At 42.2% G+C, this 19,676-nt stretch overlaps 1 protein-coding gene across 1 annotated transcript in view; it reads left to right on the forward strand.

Moving 5' to 3' along the window:
* MPPED1 (metallophosphoesterase domain containing 1) overlaps positions 1-19,676 on the forward strand; it is a 64,642-nt gene that overhangs the window by 25,375 nt on the left and 19,591 nt on the right. The window contains exons 2-3 of the mRNA XM_063445049.1: positions 9,132-9,398; positions 17,886-18,067. Of these exons, the coding sequence (XP_063301119.1) occupies positions 9,247-9,398; positions 17,886-18,067 (334 nt within the window). The 5' untranslated portion in view covers positions 9,132-9,246. The remainder of the gene's footprint in view (positions 1-9,131; positions 9,399-17,885; positions 18,068-19,676) is intronic.

A 19,676-nucleotide genomic window follows, 5' to 3' on the forward strand; every position in this document is an offset into this window, starting at 1 on the left:
GGTAACATAAGCATAAAGTTTGACATGGCAACCTTTTTACATAACAGAGTTGCTTGAGTTGTATTACAGTTCCTGTTTTTGTATAAGTAACTTTTGTAACTTGGGTAAAAACATTGATATTTACTGGATACAGTTAAGTCTACAAACACCTGGGCCTTGTCACCATGTTGTAAACCCGCAGAATTGTGAGCCTTTTCGTGTACCCTTAGAGTGAGTGAGTCGTTAGACATTGTGGTGCTGTGTGTTATGTCCTAACCCATTTTGATGTTGCATTGCCAGAAAGTGGCCCGTGAAGGAGTAGGCTAGGTACTTGCTAGGTCGGTTGCCTTGCCCCGCAAGGTGTCTAGGTCTGGAGGCAAGGCTCAGGTGCGGTCAAGGTAGGTGGTCGTATCATTTGCTCGTAGGTATTCTAAGGTGTATGATGTTGGGTAGGTGTCTTCTGTGGGTTGGGGGGGAGATGTGTGTTTGGTGAACCCTGTGTGGGTTTATTGCTCTTATGTGCGCCACTGGTGGGTTGGTTAGTCAGGGGTTACGGCAGTAGTCTGAACAGGAAAGGGAGGGTACCGGGGGGAGGGTTGAGGGTAGTGAACGGGAAGGGGGGAGAGTGCGAGGGGTTGAGGTGGATGGGAGGTAGGTCCAGGCAGGAGGGGTGCGTGTGTGTTGGTGGGGGTAGGTGAAGGTGGATTCTTTGTCTCCGTTCTTTTCTGCTCCTTCAGCATTCCGGGTCGCAGTTGGTCTTCATAGCTGTCAGCTTTTCCAGCACCCTGTACCCATGTGCGACCATTTTGTATCGCATTTCATGGAATTTGGTGCATATTGAGGATTTGTGTAGAAGTATGAACACTGTGGTCCATTGTTCTTTTGAGAGTAGGTGTCCTAGGTATTTCTCCCAGTATTTAGTGAAGTAGGGGAGGGGGCCTCAGGGCTTGGGGTGTTCAGTAAGCTGTATAGCAGCAAGATCGCGAGCGGTGGTAAGGGGGGGCTGGTGCATATGTCCTCAAAAGTGGTGAGTTCTTTTGAGGCCACATCCAGGTTGGGAATGCTCCTCAGGAAGCTTGTCAGTTGGTGGTATCTTAGGCGGAGAAGTAAGTTGTGTGGGGTGTGTGGTACCAGTTCTGTCAGAGGTGTGATCCTGCCTTGTTTATATATGTCTTTCAGTCCGCACGGGTATGGGAGCCCCAGGGCTGCAGTGTATTGGGCAGATGTTGCTGGGCTGAATTGTAAATTGTGCGAAATGGGGCACAGTGGTATCAGTGTTGGAGCTATGTCTTTAAGTATTGATAAGCTCGTCCAAACTACCATAGTCGTGCGTAGGGTCGGGTGTGTGTTCGATAGTTTCTCGGCCATGTCTTTCGGCAGCCATCGAAGCAGGGGTAATGGTGTCTGTGTGAAGCTCACCTCTATCAAGATTCAGGTTTTATCCTTCAGTGAGTGCATCCATTCAATTATTCTTTGTCGGTGTACGGATTGTCGATATTTGTTAGGTCTGGGAGTCCCAGTCCCCCATATTCTTTGGGCTTTATGAGGGTTGCGTAGTTCAATCTCACCTGTCAGCGGTGCCATATGTATTCTGTGAACGTTGTGTGTATCTGTGAGAGGAATGTTTTGGGTATCTGTATCGGCAACATTTGCAGGAGGTACAGGAGGCGCGGGAGCACGTTCATCTTGGGTACGCTTAGTCTTCCGAGCCACGTTATATGGGGTAGTGTCCATGATCTTTTTGAATCGTGTCAAGGAGGGGGAAGGAATTGATGCGGTAGGTGTCAGACAGTTCCACTGAGAGCCAGATTCCTAAGTATTTGATTGCCTTCTCGCACAATTGGAAGGGTAGCTCACTAGCTCAGCTTTCAGTGAGGTTTCCAGCGATCTGTGGCATCCCACAATGAGGATTTCAGATTTTGAGAAATTGATTTTTAGGTTGGACAGTTGTCTATATGTGTCGAATTGATGAAGCTCTTTTAGGGATGGATCCGGGTTTGTGACAGTGAACAGGAGGTCATCTGCTTATGCCGAAAATTTCCTCTCACCCCATTTACCCTTGATCTCTTCTATTCGAGGCTGTGCTCGTACTGCATTCAAGAACGGCTCTAGGCTGATCACAAAAATTAGGGGTGACAGGGGGCATGTTCGTGATAGCAAATGGTCTGGAAAGGATTCCATTGACTTGAAAGCGAGCGGCCGGGGCCGAGTACAGTGCTCAGATCCAGACCATCATCTGCGGTTTTACGCCTATGTGTTCAAGCGTGGTCAATAAGAAGGACCAGTCAACCCTGTCGAACCCCTTCTTCGCATCTTTGGAAACCAGGAGAGCCGCAGTGGTTCCGCTCTGTGCCACATGTATTAGGTTGAGTGCTTTGATCTTTCTCTCTTTATGTCCTATTTTGTCTCAGCATCTAAAAATTCCTCAGAATAGCCCTTATCTAAAAATCTGTCTCTTAAAATTTCACTTTGGGTCAAATACATATACCTATCTGTACAGTTCCTCGGGATATGGGTAAATTGACTCCTTGGAACTCCAGTCAACCACTTTGGGTGGTGGCTGCTATTAATCTCTGTGACAAACTGAACCTCGTCACGGGTGCTTGGAGAGGCCTGCTGGCCAGTCTCTTACCAATAGACTATGGGCCCTTTAAAAAAAAAATAAAAAAACTATGTGAACAAGCTTGGCTAGTGTATTTGAACTGGGTTAGGCTAAATTTAGAAAGGTATAACACGATTAACCTGAATTTTGGAGAATTTTTAATAAAATCGATTTAATTTTAAACCATAATTTTTTTGTTTTTAATGGTTTTTATCTGCAGAGCAATGGTACAGCCATTGGCACCAAGTTCGCGCCAAGTTATGCTAACATCTTCATGGATTGTTGGGAGAGGTCAACCATATGGCACAACAACCCTTTTGGCGCGAACTTGGTACTCTGGAAAAGGTACATTGATGATATTTTAATTATTTGGCAGGGGCCTGAGGAAGTTTTATCCAATTTTATTACCTCCATTAACAATAGTAATTTATCTCTTAAATTTACCCAGAATTTTGAAAAGCAACAGATCGACTTCTTGGATCTCACTCTCTATATAGAAAATTCACAGATTAAGACAAATACCTTTTTCAAAAATACCGACACTAATAGCTATATAGAGATTAATAGCGGCCACCCCCCAAAGTGATTGACCGGAGTTCCAAGGAGTTAATTTACCCGTATCCCGAGGAACTGTACAGATAGGGATATGTATTTGACCCAAAGGGAAATTTTAAGAGACCGATTTTTAGAAAAGGGCTATTCTGAGGAATTTTTAGATGCTGAGATTGACAAAATAGGACATAAAGAGAGAAGAGATTTATTGCAGAATAGTAACCACACTAAAGAAAATTCAGATTATGAATATGCTTTCAACACGCAAAATAACTCCAAAGCCTTTGACATTCAAGGAATTATGTGAAAACACTGGTCGCTGCTTTTAGAAGACGATTTCCTTAAAATGAAAATTCCCAACAACCCAAAAACTATTTTTAACAAGGGAAATAATTTGAAGAACATCTTGGCTCTAAGCACCTTTCGTAACAAAATAGACAGAGACACGCACAGCACCGGTTTCCACACTTGTGGAAACTGTAAAGCATGTAGACATTCATATACATCTTACAAAGAATTTAAAAGTACGCAGACATTCGAGGTCTTTAAGATCCAAAGCCATATTCCATGCTTCTTCACACATGTTGTGTAGCTAATCACTTGTGGGTGCGGTGCACAATATGTGGGGACGACTGGAAGAAAGGCAAAAATAAGATGCCTTGAACATTATAATAACATACGTAAGAAAATCATTACACATTCGGTTCCGGTGCATTGCAACAAGTGTCCATCTTTTAATAATAATATTAATTTCCTGCTATAGAACAAGTACGACTAGACGAAAGAGGAGGTGATTTAATGTTGAAATTAGGAAAAAGGGAAGGTTTTCGGATAAACAAATTGAAAACAATGCAACCGCGAGGCTTAAACATTGACTTCCACTTAGTGTGTTTTATTAAAATAATCCCTTTTTTCTAAAATATGTCTTTTTTTTTTTTTTTAAATGACCTAATCTTTTTTCTAATTAATTAATTTATTTTTTAAATGATTCATTCCTATTATAAAAGTATTTGTAATTTCCTGAATGGATTGGCTACATTTTGTTCATTCTCTATTTCTAACATTTATTCTTAACAATATTTTTATATTTTTTATGAGAGGCTTGTCTTGGACACTTTTTGAAAGAGAACCTTGGGGATTTTATTATGTATTTTGGGCATATATTTCTAAGATTTCAAACTTCATTAAAACTATGTAACCTCTGCAGATATTATAGGGATCATTCTGACCTCATGTTTGTATTATTTTTTCTGTTAAGGTGATTTTTCTGTTATGGGGATTTATTTACATTTTAAGCTTTGTTTATTTTTTAAGATCATGGTACATATGTATTTTTTTTCACGTATTATTCACGAGTAATACTGGAACTTTATATAAGTTGGCATAAGGAATCAACACAGCGCTTGAAGTGGAACACAGGCGTATTCCCAGATCTCCCGACTGATGTAACGCAACGCCATACGTGCACATGCGCACAAGAACGGACGGCACACGAGAACGAGGTCTGGAACGCATTTTGTGAACACAAGCTACAGCTGGGACCATGGGCGTCCGCAGGAATTTTTCTGGGGGGACATCCATGCTTGGCCCCTTTTTGACAGTGTCATGAAGGGGAGGAGCATAGTTATTATCACATAAAGCCAGGGGGAATAGCATTTTCACAACTATGGTGTCAGGAATACATGTTTGTATTCCTGACACTATAGTGTTCCTTTAAGCAAATTAAAGGAACATTCTGGTCACCATAACAACATTGTGGCAGGACCAGCCTTGCCACTGGTCATTGAAAAAGACTGATTGCCAGCCTCCTGCCATGTGACTATGGCCCTTGGGATGTATTGCCTGCTCTCCTTTACTGCTGAGGTTTGCTACCAGCTAGGTGGATTTGGCTATGGAGCTTGTCTAGTGCCCTCTGTTGGTAGCAACAGTAATATGCACTACCTGAATAGCAAGACTGGTTCATTTGCATATTTGGGTAGATTTGCATATTGCTAATTCTGCAGGCATGTGAGATATTTTCTGTTAATTATTGTCTCTTCCACCTCTTTAAAAATATGCCATTGTGTTATAATAAGTCACTGTATGTTGCCTGCTATGATTTGACTGTTTGTAATTTTATTGAGTTTTCACAGCAATGTTAATGTAATGACCTTATGGGCTAGTCCCAAGGAAATTAAAGTTTTAGACAGTTCTACTTCACCCTCAATTTGGAGTGCCGTCTCTTATTGGGGGAATTTGCTACAAGGGATTGCTATGCTTGTCATACTACTTTTGCCAAATCACTACTAAGCTCTTGTAAGAGCTTATTCCTGTTTTGCTCTCTGGAGGAGTCTATGGTGGTTATGGTGTCTGCTGCACTGCTTGGAGACCACAGGAAGTGCTAGGAGCATCCTTCAACGGAGGTACCCAGTCGGGGTGCCAGGTGATGCGTTACAAACGTCATCTAAATGAAAATGCTATGATGCCAGGAAGCCCCTGGGTGCTCTCTTTCCTTTAAGGGGTTAAACCGCTCTCAAGTGGTTTAACCCCAAAGGCTTCCTCCAGCTCCAGATTTCCAAGTCGCTCAGTGGTATTCGGCTTCTGAAACGGAGTGTCAGGAAGTGCAGATTGACGTCAGGCATGGGTGCTACAGATTGGCTAGAGTGGTCAGTTGACGCTCTAAGCCAATCACTACTTCCCGGTTCATAAAAATGTTTTACTTTTTTATGAATGGGGAGCTAGCTCTAGCCAATCAGTGACACCCCTCCCCAGCGGCCCTCTGTGCTTCCTGACACTCAGTAAATAAAAGTGAACACATTAACACAGATATTTTTTTTACCTGGGGAGATGAAAAGGTCCAAAGTTTCCCAGGTACCAAAGCCTTATAAAGTGGAGGGTTCACTTCACTTGTCCTTCCTGCTCCAATCTCCTTTTCTTCTCCTTCATTTGACACAGTCTTCTTTTTCTTCTGACACTGTCTTCTCTCCTCCTTGGCTTCTTCACCTTTCTGCTACTTTCTGCTTATTGTGCTCTCCCTTCTGCTCCTGTCTCTCTCTGATCTTTCTGCTCCTTGCAGACCCTTTCTGCTCCTTCGCCTACTTCACCTTTGTGCTCCTCCTGACACTTTCTGCTCCTTCTACTTTACCTTTGTGCTGCTTTACCTTCCAACTCCTTGCTGACCCTTCCTGCTCCTTGCAGACCCTTCCTTCTCCTTGTTGACTCTTTGTGCTCCTTGCAGGCCATTCCTGCTCCTTGCAGACCATTCCTGCTCCTTGCTGCCCCTTCCAGCTCATTTGTGTTCCTTTGTGCTCCTTCTCCTACTTTACCTGTTGTGCTCCTTGCTGTCCCTTCCAGATTCTTGCTGCCCCTTTCTGTTCATTTATATTCCTTCTCCTTTCTGCTCCTTCTCTTACTTTACCTCCCCCATCCCTCACTTACCTGATCTAGAGGCTGTCTCCCCCCCATCCCTCACTTACCTGATCTATGGGCTGTCTCCCCCCCCATCCCTCACTTACCTGATCGATGGGCTGTCTCCCCTCCATTACTCACTTACGTGATCTATAGGCTATCTCTGCCTCCCCATGCCTTACTTCCCTGATCTATAGGCTATCTCTGCCCCCCCATGCCTCACTTCCCTGTTCTGTAGGCTATCTCTGCCCCTCCATGCCTCACTTTGATGATCTGTAGGCCACCTCTGCCCCCCCCCCCCATGCCTCCCTTTGATGATCTGTAGGCCATCTCTGCCCCCCCCCCCCCATGCCTCACTTCCCTGATCTGTAGGCTCGCTCTGCTTCCTCCATGCCTCACTTCCCTGATCTGTAGGCTCTCTGCCCACCATATGCCTAACTTCCCTGATCTGTAGGCTCTCTCTGCCCCCCTATGCCTCGCTTCCCTGATCTGTAGGCTCTCTCTGCCCCCCCTTATGCCTCACTTCCCTGATCTGTAGGCTCTCTCTGCCCCCCCTTATGCCTCACTTCCCTGATCTGTAGGCTCTCTCTGCCACCCCCATGCCTCTCTTCCCTGATCTGTAGGCTCTCTCTGCCCCCCATATGCCTCGCTTCCCTGATCTGTAGGCTCTCTCTGCCCCCCCCCCATATGCCTCATTTCCCTGATCTCTAGGCTGTCTCTGCCCCCCCCTCATATGCCTCACATCACTGATCTGTAGGCTCTCTCTGCCCCCCTCTTATGACTTCCCTGATCTGTAGGCTCTCTGCCCCCCCTTATGCCTCACTTCCCTGATCTGTAGGCTCTCTCTGCCCCCCCCATATGCCTAATTTCCCTGATCTGTAGGCTGTCTCTCCCCCCCCATATGCCTCACTTCACTGATCTCTAGGCTATCTCTGCCATATGCCTCACTTACCTGATCTGTAGGCTGTCTCTCCCATATGCCTCACTTACCTGATCTCTAGGCTGTCTCTGCTGGCTGCATGTGCTGCTCCCCTGCGGATTCAGTCAGAGAGAAGCAGGGATAAGTTGCAGCTTCCTGTCCCTGTCTCTCCCCGTTCGAACCCCGTTACAATCACCTCACCAGTAAGTGTTCCTGGGCAAGACACCTAACGATATATACCACGCCCAACTCAATAATATGGGACGTTGCCCTGATTAACAAGGTTCGCGTCAGATGCCAGATGGGGCCCTCCATTGTAGATATTTAAACCTTTTTAGAATGGTTTGATTTCTTACCTGTAGCCTGTTAAAAAAAACACTGACTGCTTCCTAACATTCAGCAGTTAAAATGTAAAAAATATATAAATACAACGAATTGTGCATTCATTCCAACTGCCACATTTTTACACTGCGCGAGGGCATCATTAGACGGACTGGCTCTACGCAGCATTCAGACAGGTCCTTAGCAGCGCTGGTCCTGGGAATAAACTCTTCAATGTGATGATGAGCTGCGTGACTGATGGTTATCGGTATGTTATTTACGAAGGTGTGAATTGTTAGAGATTCAACGTGAATTTCAGATTGCAGGTTTAAATAGCCGAGCTGCGCACACAACTCCCTTGGGGAATTCCTCGGTGTAAAATTTAAATTTCACTCCAATTTCCCTTTCATTTCTAGACATTTCATATGTTTGACAATAACCCTGTGAAGTTCTGCTTCTGCTGTGCAATTTGTGATTGCCCATTACTGTCCCTTTAAAAAGGTATCCAAAATAAAATCATAATAAACTGTTGTGTACAGGTAACGTAATTATACTCCCGCCAGCCGCGATGACGGGTTTTAATACTATTGCAGAAGGTCGGCCTAGAATGTGAGCTGCTGGGTCTAGCTGACGTCCTGTGAGCTGGTAGACAAACCATGTGCATTGCAGCATTAACTAAAATCTTCCTTACATGTGGCGGGAGTATAATTACCAGGTACCCATACCTGCCTCTCGCTGTTTGCAGAGTAGAACCGTTCTAGTGTGTATGTCGTATTATACAGACAATGAGCCACACACCATTAAAGAGCCGCAATGCTTCTAAAATCTGACAGTCATTAGATCTGCATAAAAAAAAAAACTACCTTCTGTAGACAAGAATGCGTTGCCAGTAAAATGCTGGGTTTTAGCAAAATGTAAAGACGTGTAGCTCGTCATGTACCGGCACGTTAAATTCATTTCCTTCTTATCTTCAGACAAAAACCCATTAATAATAATTTTTGTAAACATTTTTTTTTAAATTAAAATGTTTATTTATTTATGGCATTAACACTTTTATAATGTGAAAAAAGGAATAAAACACAGACTTTATATCTTTAAACAGTTTCTTTGTGTTTTTTTGTTTCTTGCATTTTTTCCAAGATTTCTGTTAACCCCATATTTACTGCGTTAGCGTGAGCACATTCAGATTTTGTATCATGGGGTTAACTCCTACTTTTAATTTAATAAATCAATGTATTTTTTGCGTAATTTGTGGAGTTTATTTTTTTGTGCCATTTCTGTAATTTTCTTCTTTTGAACCTTCACTCGAACCTCCTTCCGACTGTCTAATTCTGAAAATAGTTACACTCTATCTCTTCATCGTGTTTCTAGGTTTTCTTGAAGAGGGGAGCGCGTCGGGCAGTGTCTACGATGATACGGACTGTTTTACATCGGTTAAGGGGGATAATGGAGCCGACTTTATGAGTCCGAGTGGCAAAGAGACAGCATGGCGTTCACCCACTCACATGTCATGGCTTCAAGGAGACTCCCACCGAGCCGTGTCATAATTGAGGTGGATGAATACAGTTCAAACCCTACGCAAGCGTTTACATTCTACAACATTAATCAAGGGCGCTTCCAACCACCACACGTGCAAATGTGAGTCTCTGAGTTTTCTTTCATTTGTTCCTTGATGTGTTCGTAGAACTGATGTGAGATGAATGTATTGTCTATTAGCATCGAACCCGTATACGCACCGTGGGGCTGAGTTTGTAGCAAGTTAATATTTATTGCTGCTAAGTCTCGTTCCTTCCAGGTAAAATACTGCACTGCAGCTGTAACAACATAAAACGAGTTCTAGAAACACCGCAAACCGCGCACGCGTTAATCTTCCACAAAATGGAATTGTGACAGATAAAAAAACAAATCATTTCTCTTGTTCACATTGTATTTCTACAAACTGTATCAGCTACGTATATATATATATATATCTTTGTATCAATAAACAATTTTTAGAAAAATCTACAAAACATACTTAACATTGGAAACAACAAATAATTTGTTTTCAAAGAAAGACATTTTAAAAACACACATTTTTATCTAAATATGAAGGTTTATTTTATATTAATTATATTTATTTTGAGCATATTAAATACCTTAAATATATTTAAGCATAAAGCATTAACTCTATATATTAAAGAATTAGAAACGTGTAACTCTGAGTTACGTTGGTATATAAGACCTTGTGGCCGCCTGTTCTGGTCTGAAGTTGAAGTCTTTGGGAGAGCTGTGGAAATATAATTTCTCTGAGTTCCCAAAGCCTAATGTGTGATATGAAGGTGATGGACAACAGTCATTTTTCTACGTGCTTTCGGGGGGAGTTTTATTGTGTTTAAGAACCTGTAGAATGCCACGCGTACAATCATATCATCATATTCCCCACAATGAGATCTTTGTCTGATTTATAGCAGGAAAAGCGCATAATAAAATATGTGGACAAACGTCAGCCTTTCTTGGAGTCTGATCGAGATAATAGTAATAGACAGATTCTGACTAGATTGCTCGAAACATATTAACGTGACCCGTCCATTTATATCAGCACCCTAAGGATGAGGACACTGAGTTACTTTGAATCCAATACTTCTTATCCCGAGGCTCCGGACGCATGCAGTGTTCGTTCAATGAGAGCGATCAGCTGGCGTTCTCAGCCAATGAACTGTCTCTCTGTCAAAAGTAGTGGAGGCAGGGAACGACAACTGTTGGTCCTCAAGTAAGGAGTAAAACTGTGAGAGGAGATAGGACACTCCTGGTACCATAACCACTACAGGAATGTATTGACAATGTTTATTTTACTGAAAATATGTGTTTAGTGGTGATACCAGCTGGTTCTCACCAGAAATCACAAATTCTCCTAGGAGGGAACCTCAGACAGCAGAGCCAAGTGGGGACTAAAGTCTGTACTGTAGAACTGCTGCAACACATGAACACACTGTGACGGATCTCCTATACTCCGACTAAGTATATCTGTTATAAATCTCCAGAGTCCCAAGTGAAATAGTGATTATAACTCCGAGCTACCCAAACATCAGCCTAGACTAGATAAAGGGTACAACTAGAATGTTTTATTATGGCCAAGTGGCCGGCTTATATACACAGACCCCCAGCAGGGGGTCTCAAGCAAGGACACAGCAAAACACGCCCCAAACACTCCCACAACATGCCCTGGAGTCTCGGTTTCTGGGAGATAATTAAGTGTACTTTACTTAAACTAATTATCTCCCAGGCACTAAAAGGAACAAAATATAAAATATAAAATTCCCCAAAATACATATAAGACATATAGGAACCCCCACAAATATTATTATCCCCGGATAGCCTGGATCTGAGCACCCAAGTTGTCCAAATAGCGCTCAGAATCACTACTGGGGTAAAGTTTTGACTGACTGCACACGTGGCGTCTGCCCAAATCAGTTCTAGAGAATTAGTGGTAGCGGTTGGTCATTTTCGGGAGTTCCAAACCGAACAAAAAGACGAACGGTTCCCCTGGCTCATAGGTAGCGATTATTCGCCTTGTTGTGCGAACAATCCTACCGAACAGCGAACTCCTGGCTATACGAACGGTGGCCACACAGAGAGAGCACTTGAGTTTGTGTATAACACCACCCGATGTGTATTATAACACCACCCGATGTGTATTATAACACCACTCGATGTGTATAATACCACCTGATGTGTATTATAACACCACCCGATGTGTGTAATACCACCCAATGTGTATTATAATACCATCCAATCTATTATATCACCACCCGATGTGTATTATAACACCACCCGATGTGTATAACACCACCCGATGTGTATTATAATACCACCCGATGTGTATAACACCACCCGATGTGTATTATAACACCACCCGATGTGTATAATACCACCCAATGTGTATTATAATACCAACCGATGTGTATTATAACACCACCCGATGTGTATTATAATACCAACCGATGTGTATTATAACACCACCCGATGTGTATAACACCACCCGATGTGTATAACACCACCCGATGTGTATTATAACACCACCTGATGTGTATTATAACACCACCCGATGTGTATTATAACACCACCTGATGTGTATTATAACACCACCCGATGTGTATTATAACACCACCTGATGTGTATTATAACACCACCCGATGTGTATTATAACACCACCCAATGTGTATTATAACACCACCCGATGTGTATTATAACACCACCTGATGTGTATTATAACACCACCCGATGTGTATTATAATACCAACCGATGTGTATTATAACACCACCCGATGTGTATTATAATACCACCCGATGTGTATTATAACACCACCCGATGTGTATTATAACACCACCCGATGTGTATTATAACACCACCCGATGTGTATTATAACACCACCCGATGTGTATTATAACACCACCCGATGTGTATTATAACACCACCCAATGTGTATTATAACACCAACCGATGTGTATTATAACACCACCCGATGTGTATTATAATACCAACCGATGTGTATTATAACACCACCTGATGTGTATTATAACACCACCCGATGTGTATTATAATACCACCCGATGTGTATTATAACACCACCCGATGTGTATTATAACACCACCCGATGTGTATTATAACACCACCCGATGTGTATTATAATACCAACCGATGTGTATTATAATACCAACCGATGTGTATTATAACACCACCCGATGTGTATTATAACACCACCCGATGTGTATTATAACACCACCCGATGTGTATTATAACACCACTCGATGTGTATTATAACACCACCTGATGTATTTAATGGAATGCAGGGATGATTGCATGGATTCTGTATTCATTCTGTATTAGATAAGCTCACAATAGTTTGTATTTGTCTGTGTATATTGTAAGTTCTTCCCTGATTGTACAGCGCTATGGAATATGCTGGCGCTTTATAGCTGCCAGTAATAAATAATTAAAGCAGCCGCTGAATGTCCTGTTTTAGACATAATTGGCCCCCAAATCATCAATCACAGCCTTAATCTTACACCATCACTGGTCCCTAGTAGAAATGGTAGTATTCTCTATATTTGTGAAACGTGCCTTAATCTGCAATTTTAACCCATTACGCAGCCAGACGTTTTCACTCTCTTGGCATGTTTCGTTTCTCTGTTTTTGTTCATTTAAGTATTTCATTGAATGTTTTTCTGTATTTTTCTTGTTTCATGCAATGGGATGAGATGGCTGTAAACAAACAGTAATTTTAATATTTTTTATTCCCTTTTTAGATTATGAGCTCATTGAACTGAATCGTCTTCACCTTCATTCTCACCTGAATTTATTTACCATTTATTATTTTATATTCCCATTGTACCACCCTACGGAATACATAGCTGCCATGATAGTAACGTGGATGACATTGTAACTCACAATCACATTCATTTTATCATAAGCTAAGAGTAAACTCTCGAGGGCAGGAAAAGTTGCTGTGATGTCATTCTATGAAGACGGTAGATTGGAATATTTGGAGCTTCGTGTCCACTTTTTTTCCTCCAACCTACCGAGCTCAAATTCCACATTGATTTAATGGGTAAATCTAACCCTTCTTGGCACTAATCAGTTTTAATTTACAATGCCCTTTTGGGCATTCCACATTCCATGTTTCCCCCTTAAAACCTTTTAAAACTTACCTGGAATCCAGCGATGGGCAAAGCTCCTGACATCATCCCTGCACTCGCAGGCCATTCAAAGGCTTCACTGTCTCAGAATGCATGCGTTCGAGCAGAAACACTGCACACCCAGACTCTATGACCACTTCAGTGATTTGCAGAGGTCATGGTGGCTGGAGTAACCCAATAAAAGCTTTTGCAAAATTTGGGAACAGCATTTAGCATGATAGAGTTATTCTCTATTGGATTTTTTTCTGTGTGTTTGTGTGGAGCGCTTGTTAATTTCTAGAATGCTTGGTTATATATTTATGTTTTAAATAAATCTATAATATAATTGGATCAGTTACATATTGTGTGCAAAGTGACGGCACACATCGCCTGGTTCATTCAGCAGATGTAATATGATTGCTTATAACGTCAGACAGTATTATACAATGAACAGCGTTTGCTGGACGAATACTCGGAAAAAGACCAAATATGTGTCTACAAAATGTCAGAGAAGAAAGTAGCAAACCATTTGCAACGTTACCATAACACAGATATATGAAAGTGGTTGTTTCTGGTTATTTACATTAACGTGTAGATAGCTTTCACATTAATGTAAAAAAAAAAAAGCCTATGTGGGTCAATGTGACCCCCATAATAATATAACGGAGGTTGAAAACCTTCTTTACACCCTCAAATGTCACGCGGTAGGTGGGGTCACAGCTATGAAAAGTAAAAACCAGCAACTCGGCAGCCGCTGCTGGTCCGTCAATAGAAAGGCCGTCCCTTGTAAAGCAATTCCCCCTGCGCCTCCCACCCGCGGCCGTTGAGTTATTTATACCTACGCATATGAAGATTTTGTTAATAAAGATTTTATGCTTCAACCTTAAACACATAGCTTCGCTGGAAGGCATGTCTGGGTATCTACTACCTTCTCTATATCACTATAGCCTTTACTATGTCTACTCGAAGACTATTCCATGGAAATACAAATTTAGATTCTACTTAAGACAAAATAGTCCCTCCATTGGCTCATTTATATCTTCTGATTGTGTTGGAAGTTCCATAAAATGTCAACGTAGCCATTAGGAGTTTTCAATAAAGATTCACAATGGTTATAAAAGGGACTGTGCTACCTTAAGGCATCACACGATTTAACGACTGTTTCAAAAATTCCATATGGCTGCTGCCCATGGATTCTGTTGAGCAATATAGAGCAGTAACTCCAGGTGCGCACCATTGGGCCATTGTGCGATAGAATATTTTCATTTTACCTGATAAAAAGTCTTAATGTTACGGCCTCGGGAACAACAGAAACTCAAACTAGTGTTGTACCTGTAACATAAATAAATACATAAATACATTAAATAGATTTGTTTTGGTTTTTTAAGATGTTTACTGTAAAATGTAATTATAAGATTAGTATTTTTTGAGCTGGTACTAAATCGCTAATCTATACGTTACTGCCGAGAGCAGTGACGATGTCAGATTGCTGAAAAAAGTGGCACTTTATAAATCATGTTAAACTTCCACATTGTCACACTACTAATGGAGCCGTGTGACAAGTGACATATCCCCCCGCGACTCGCTCATTGCCGCAATACTCCGTACTCCAGTCCCATGGGAGCTAATTATTAGGATTCTATTATCTATTGTATAAAACTGCAGAGGCACTCCAAAAGCCAAGCGAGAGCGGGGGAGGACTGCGTCACGCAGCCGACACATTCACAAGCGAAATGTCCTGTTTTTAAATTTATTTGTTTTGATCTTGGGAAATTCAACTTTAGAACTAGTATTATTTTGCAGTATAAGATAACGGAGGCTCATAGTATGTGTGTTGCAGTATGAAAATTTTACATATTGTAAGTGACAATAATAGTTCTCTTAAATGGTCCTGGAATAGAGGTGGGGACACAATTATTTATATATATATATATACAGTGTGACTGCCCCCAGTCTATATTGCAGTATATAGTGTGACTGCCCCCAGTCTATATTACAGTATATAGTGTGACTGCCCCCAGTCTATATTGCAGTATATAGTGTGACTGCCCCCAGTCTATATTGCAGTATATAGTGTGACTGTCCCCGGTCTATATTGCAGTATATAGTGTGACTGCCCCCAGTCTATATTGCAGTATATAGTGTGACTGCCCCCAGTCTATATTGCAGTATATAGTGTGACTGCCCCCAGTCTATATTGCAGTATATAGTGTGACTGCCCCCAGTCTATATTACAGTATATAGTGTGACTGCCCCCAGTCTATATTGCAGTATATAGTGTGACTGCCCCCAGTCTATATTGCAGTATATAGTGTGACTGCCCCCAGTCTATATTACAGTATATAGTGTGACTGCCCCCAGTCTATATTGCAGTATATAGTGTGACTGCCCCCAGTCTATATTGCAGTATATAGTGTGACTGCCCCCAGTCTATATTACAGTATATAGTGTGACTGCCCCCAGTCTATATTGCAGTATATAGTGTGACTGCCCCCAGTCTATATTGCAGTATATAGTGTGACTGCCCCCAGTCTATATTACAGTATATAGTGTGACTGCCCCCAGTCTATATTACAGTATATAGTGTGACTGCCCCCAGTCTATATTGCAGTATATAGTGTGACTGCCCCCAGTCTATATTGCAGTATATAGTGTGACTGCCCCCAGTCTATATTACAGTATATAGTGTGACTGCCCCCAGTCTATATTACAGTATATAGTGTGACTGCCCCCAGTCTATATTGCAGTATATAGTGTGACTGCCCCCAGTCTATATTGCAGTATATAGTGTGACTGCCCCCAGTCTATATTGCAGTATATAGTGTGACTGCCCCCAGTCTATATTGCAGTATATAGTGTGACTGCCCCCAGTCTATATTGCAGTATATAGTGTGACTGCCCCCAGTCTATATTACAGTATATAGTGTGACTGCCCCCAGTCTATATTGCAGTATATAGTGTGACTGCCCCCAGTCTATATTGCAGTATATAGTGTGACTGCCCCCAGTCTATATTACAGTATATAGTGTGACTGCCCCCAGTCTATATTGCAGTATATAGTGTGACTGCCCCCAGTCTATATTGCAGTATATAGTGTGACTGCCCCCAGTCTATATTGCAGTATATAGTGTGACTGCCCCCAGTCTATATTGCAGTATATAGTGTGACTGCCCCCAGTCTATATTGCAGTATATAGTGTGACTGTCCCCGGTCTATATTGCAGTATATAGTGTGACTGCCCCCAGTCTATATTACAGTATATAGTGTGACTGCCCCCAGTCTATATTGCAGTATATAGTGTGACTGCCCCCAGTCTATATTGCAGTATATAGTGTGACTGCCCCAGTCTTTATTGCAGTATATAGTGTGACTGCCCCCAGTCTATATTACAGTATCTAGTGTGACTGCCCCCAGTCTATATTGCAGTATATAGTGTGACTGCCCCCAGTCTATATTGCAGTATATAGTGTGACTGCCCCCAGTCTATATTGCAGTATATAGTGTGACTGTCCCCGGTCTATATTGCAGTATATAGTGTGACTGCCCCCAGTCTATATTACAGTATATAGTGTGACTGCCCCCAGTCTATATTGCAGTATATAGTGTGACTGCTCCCAGTCTATATTGCAGTATATAGTGTGACTGTCCCCGGTCTATATTGCAGTATATAGTGTGACTGTCCCCGGTCTATATTGCAGTATATAGTGTGACTGTCCCAGTCTATATTGCAGTATATAGTGTGACTGCCCCCAGTCTATATTGCAGTATATAGTGTGACTGCCCCAGTCTATATTGCAGTATATAGTGTGACTGCCCCCAGTCTATATTGCAGTATATAGTGTGACTGCCCCCAGTCTATATTGCAGTATATAGTGTGACTGCCCCCAGTCTATATTGCAGTATATAGTGTGACTGCCCCAGTCTATATTGCAGTATATAGTGTGACTGTCCCCGGTCTATATTGCAGTATATAGTGTGACTGCCCCCAGTCTATATTGCAGTATATAGTGTGACTGCCCCCAGTCTATATTGCAGTATATAGTGTGACTGCCCCCAGTCTATATTGCAGTATATAGTGTGACTGCCCCCAGTCTATATTGCAGTATATAGTGTGACTGCCCCCAGTCTATATTGCAGTATATAGTGTGACTGCCCCCAGTCTATATTGCAGTATATAGTGTGACTGCCCCCAGTCTATATTGCAGTATATAGTGTGACTGCCCCAGTCTTTATTGCAGTATATAGTGTGACTGCCCCCAGTCTATATTGCAGTATATAGTGTGACTGCCCCCGGTCTATATTGCAGTATATAGTGTGACTGCCCCAGTCTATATTGCAGTATATAGTGTGACTGTCCCAGTCTATATTGCAGTATATAGTGTGACTGTCCCCGGTCTATATTGCAGTATATAATTTGTCGATGTGTGTGATCCGGTTATTTTGTTGAATTGTATGATATCCTTTTTTCAGGGTGGATCCCGTACCCCATGATGCCCCCAAGCCCCCCGGATACACTCGATTTGTTTGTATTTCCGACACGCATTCTAGAACCGATGTGATGCAGATGCCGTATGGAGATGTCCTAATCCATGCCGGGGACTTTACCGAGCTCGGACTGCCAAGCGAAGTGAAGAAATTTAACGACTGGCTTGGTAAGTGCTAAATACAAGATCTCTCTCTGTTTTCACCCAGAAACTGTTGGAACGTTTGGAAAATATGAACTGATTCTGGTTTTTGTTACAATCAGTTTTAACTTTTTTTTTAATTTGTATTTTATTAGCATTTATAGGCGTAATTCCAGTATCTGAGAGTCACATAACTGACATAAGTCAAAGCATATGGGTGTAGAATATGAATATGAATATGGGTGTAGAATAGCAAAAAGGGAGAGATTGGAAAACAAAGGTACATGACCAGTGTATAGTCGCCATACGGGCAGTCGGTACCTTGGCCAAGCCCCCCCACTTACCTATCCCAATAAAACACGGACACAAGGGTATATGGGTCGAAACTGTCCACAGCTTTTATTAAATAGTAATAACTTAACATAGAAAACAGGTCATTGCCCCATACCCCGCTATCACATCCGTAGCCTTCTGTTAGATATAAAAGGCAATGGCTCATTTATAAATAAATAACGTGTATATATATAACATTATTCCAACATGAACATAACTTAAAGTGCCAACAATTTATTATAATTAACCATAGTAGGGGTATACCCGGATACCCCTACCCCACCAGGTTCTGAGCCACCGACAGGACTCGAAACCTACCAAACATACCAAGTACCATGTTCAACCATTTCCATAAGCTTCCTAATGGGGAGCCTATTTCCTATCCTGCCACTGTGACAAAACGGGACAAAACCAAAGCCGACCGAGAACGTGAGATCACTGTATATATCCTTCAACGTGCACTGTGCCCATGTCTCTGGAACAGTTCGTTATGGCAGATCTCGCCATTATATCTCTTGTGACAGCTATGATGTCTCTGGGGACTCCCACTGGGGGTAGCAGACGCCAACGCGGAATGCTGAGGTGATGTGTGGCGTTTCTGAGCTTCCTCTGAAGCCCACAAACGGGAGCAGTTCCTCCCCTCCTACTACCTTGGATATTGCCCGTATGCGTATATTGTGGTGGTGGTGCCTGGTCTCTAAAGAGACCTCTTTCTGTTTCACCTGCTGTATCTGGCTGGAGAGCTCCACCAGCCTGTCCCTTATTTTCACTCTTATGTGAACCGCATCTATCTCTGCCTGTGCCTGCACACCTGTCTCAGGTCAGTCAAGAGCTTTTTGACCAAACACACTTTTGGTCACTTCAGAAAATCGAAGGGCCAAATGGGCTCTCACGTAGGTTCCTTCAAAACCAAAGTAAGGAGGTTTTCACTGACTTTAGAAGAAGTAACACGATTGGCTGACATTGTGCTATATTTGGGAAAACGCATCTTTTAGGCCAAAGTGCTAGACTTTCAGCAAATGCTGTGGAAAAGACAACAATGTCTAATTTCCATTAATTGTTTCTGAATTAGCCCCTCGTATTCCTATAGCGTCGCCCCCATCAATAGCTTATTTTCTTTTCTTGTTCATTAAGCTGTCATTGTACTGGGCGTCCGTTGTTACAGATCCTGTGTATCCACTAGAATAGTGTCAGAGTTATTTCTGAAGTTTCGGAAGTCTTTAATCTAGACGGGCTGGGTAACTGCGGAAATGGGATTTGTAGTTATTTACAATTCAATATATTTTGCATTCCACCAAATCAG

Source organism: Pelobates fuscus, chromosome 3 (genome assembly GCF_036172605.1).
Source record: "Pelobates fuscus isolate aPelFus1 chromosome 3, aPelFus1.pri, whole genome shotgun sequence".
In the NCBI taxonomy this organism is placed as follows: domain Eukaryota; kingdom Metazoa; phylum Chordata; class Amphibia; order Anura; family Pelobatidae; genus Pelobates; species Pelobates fuscus.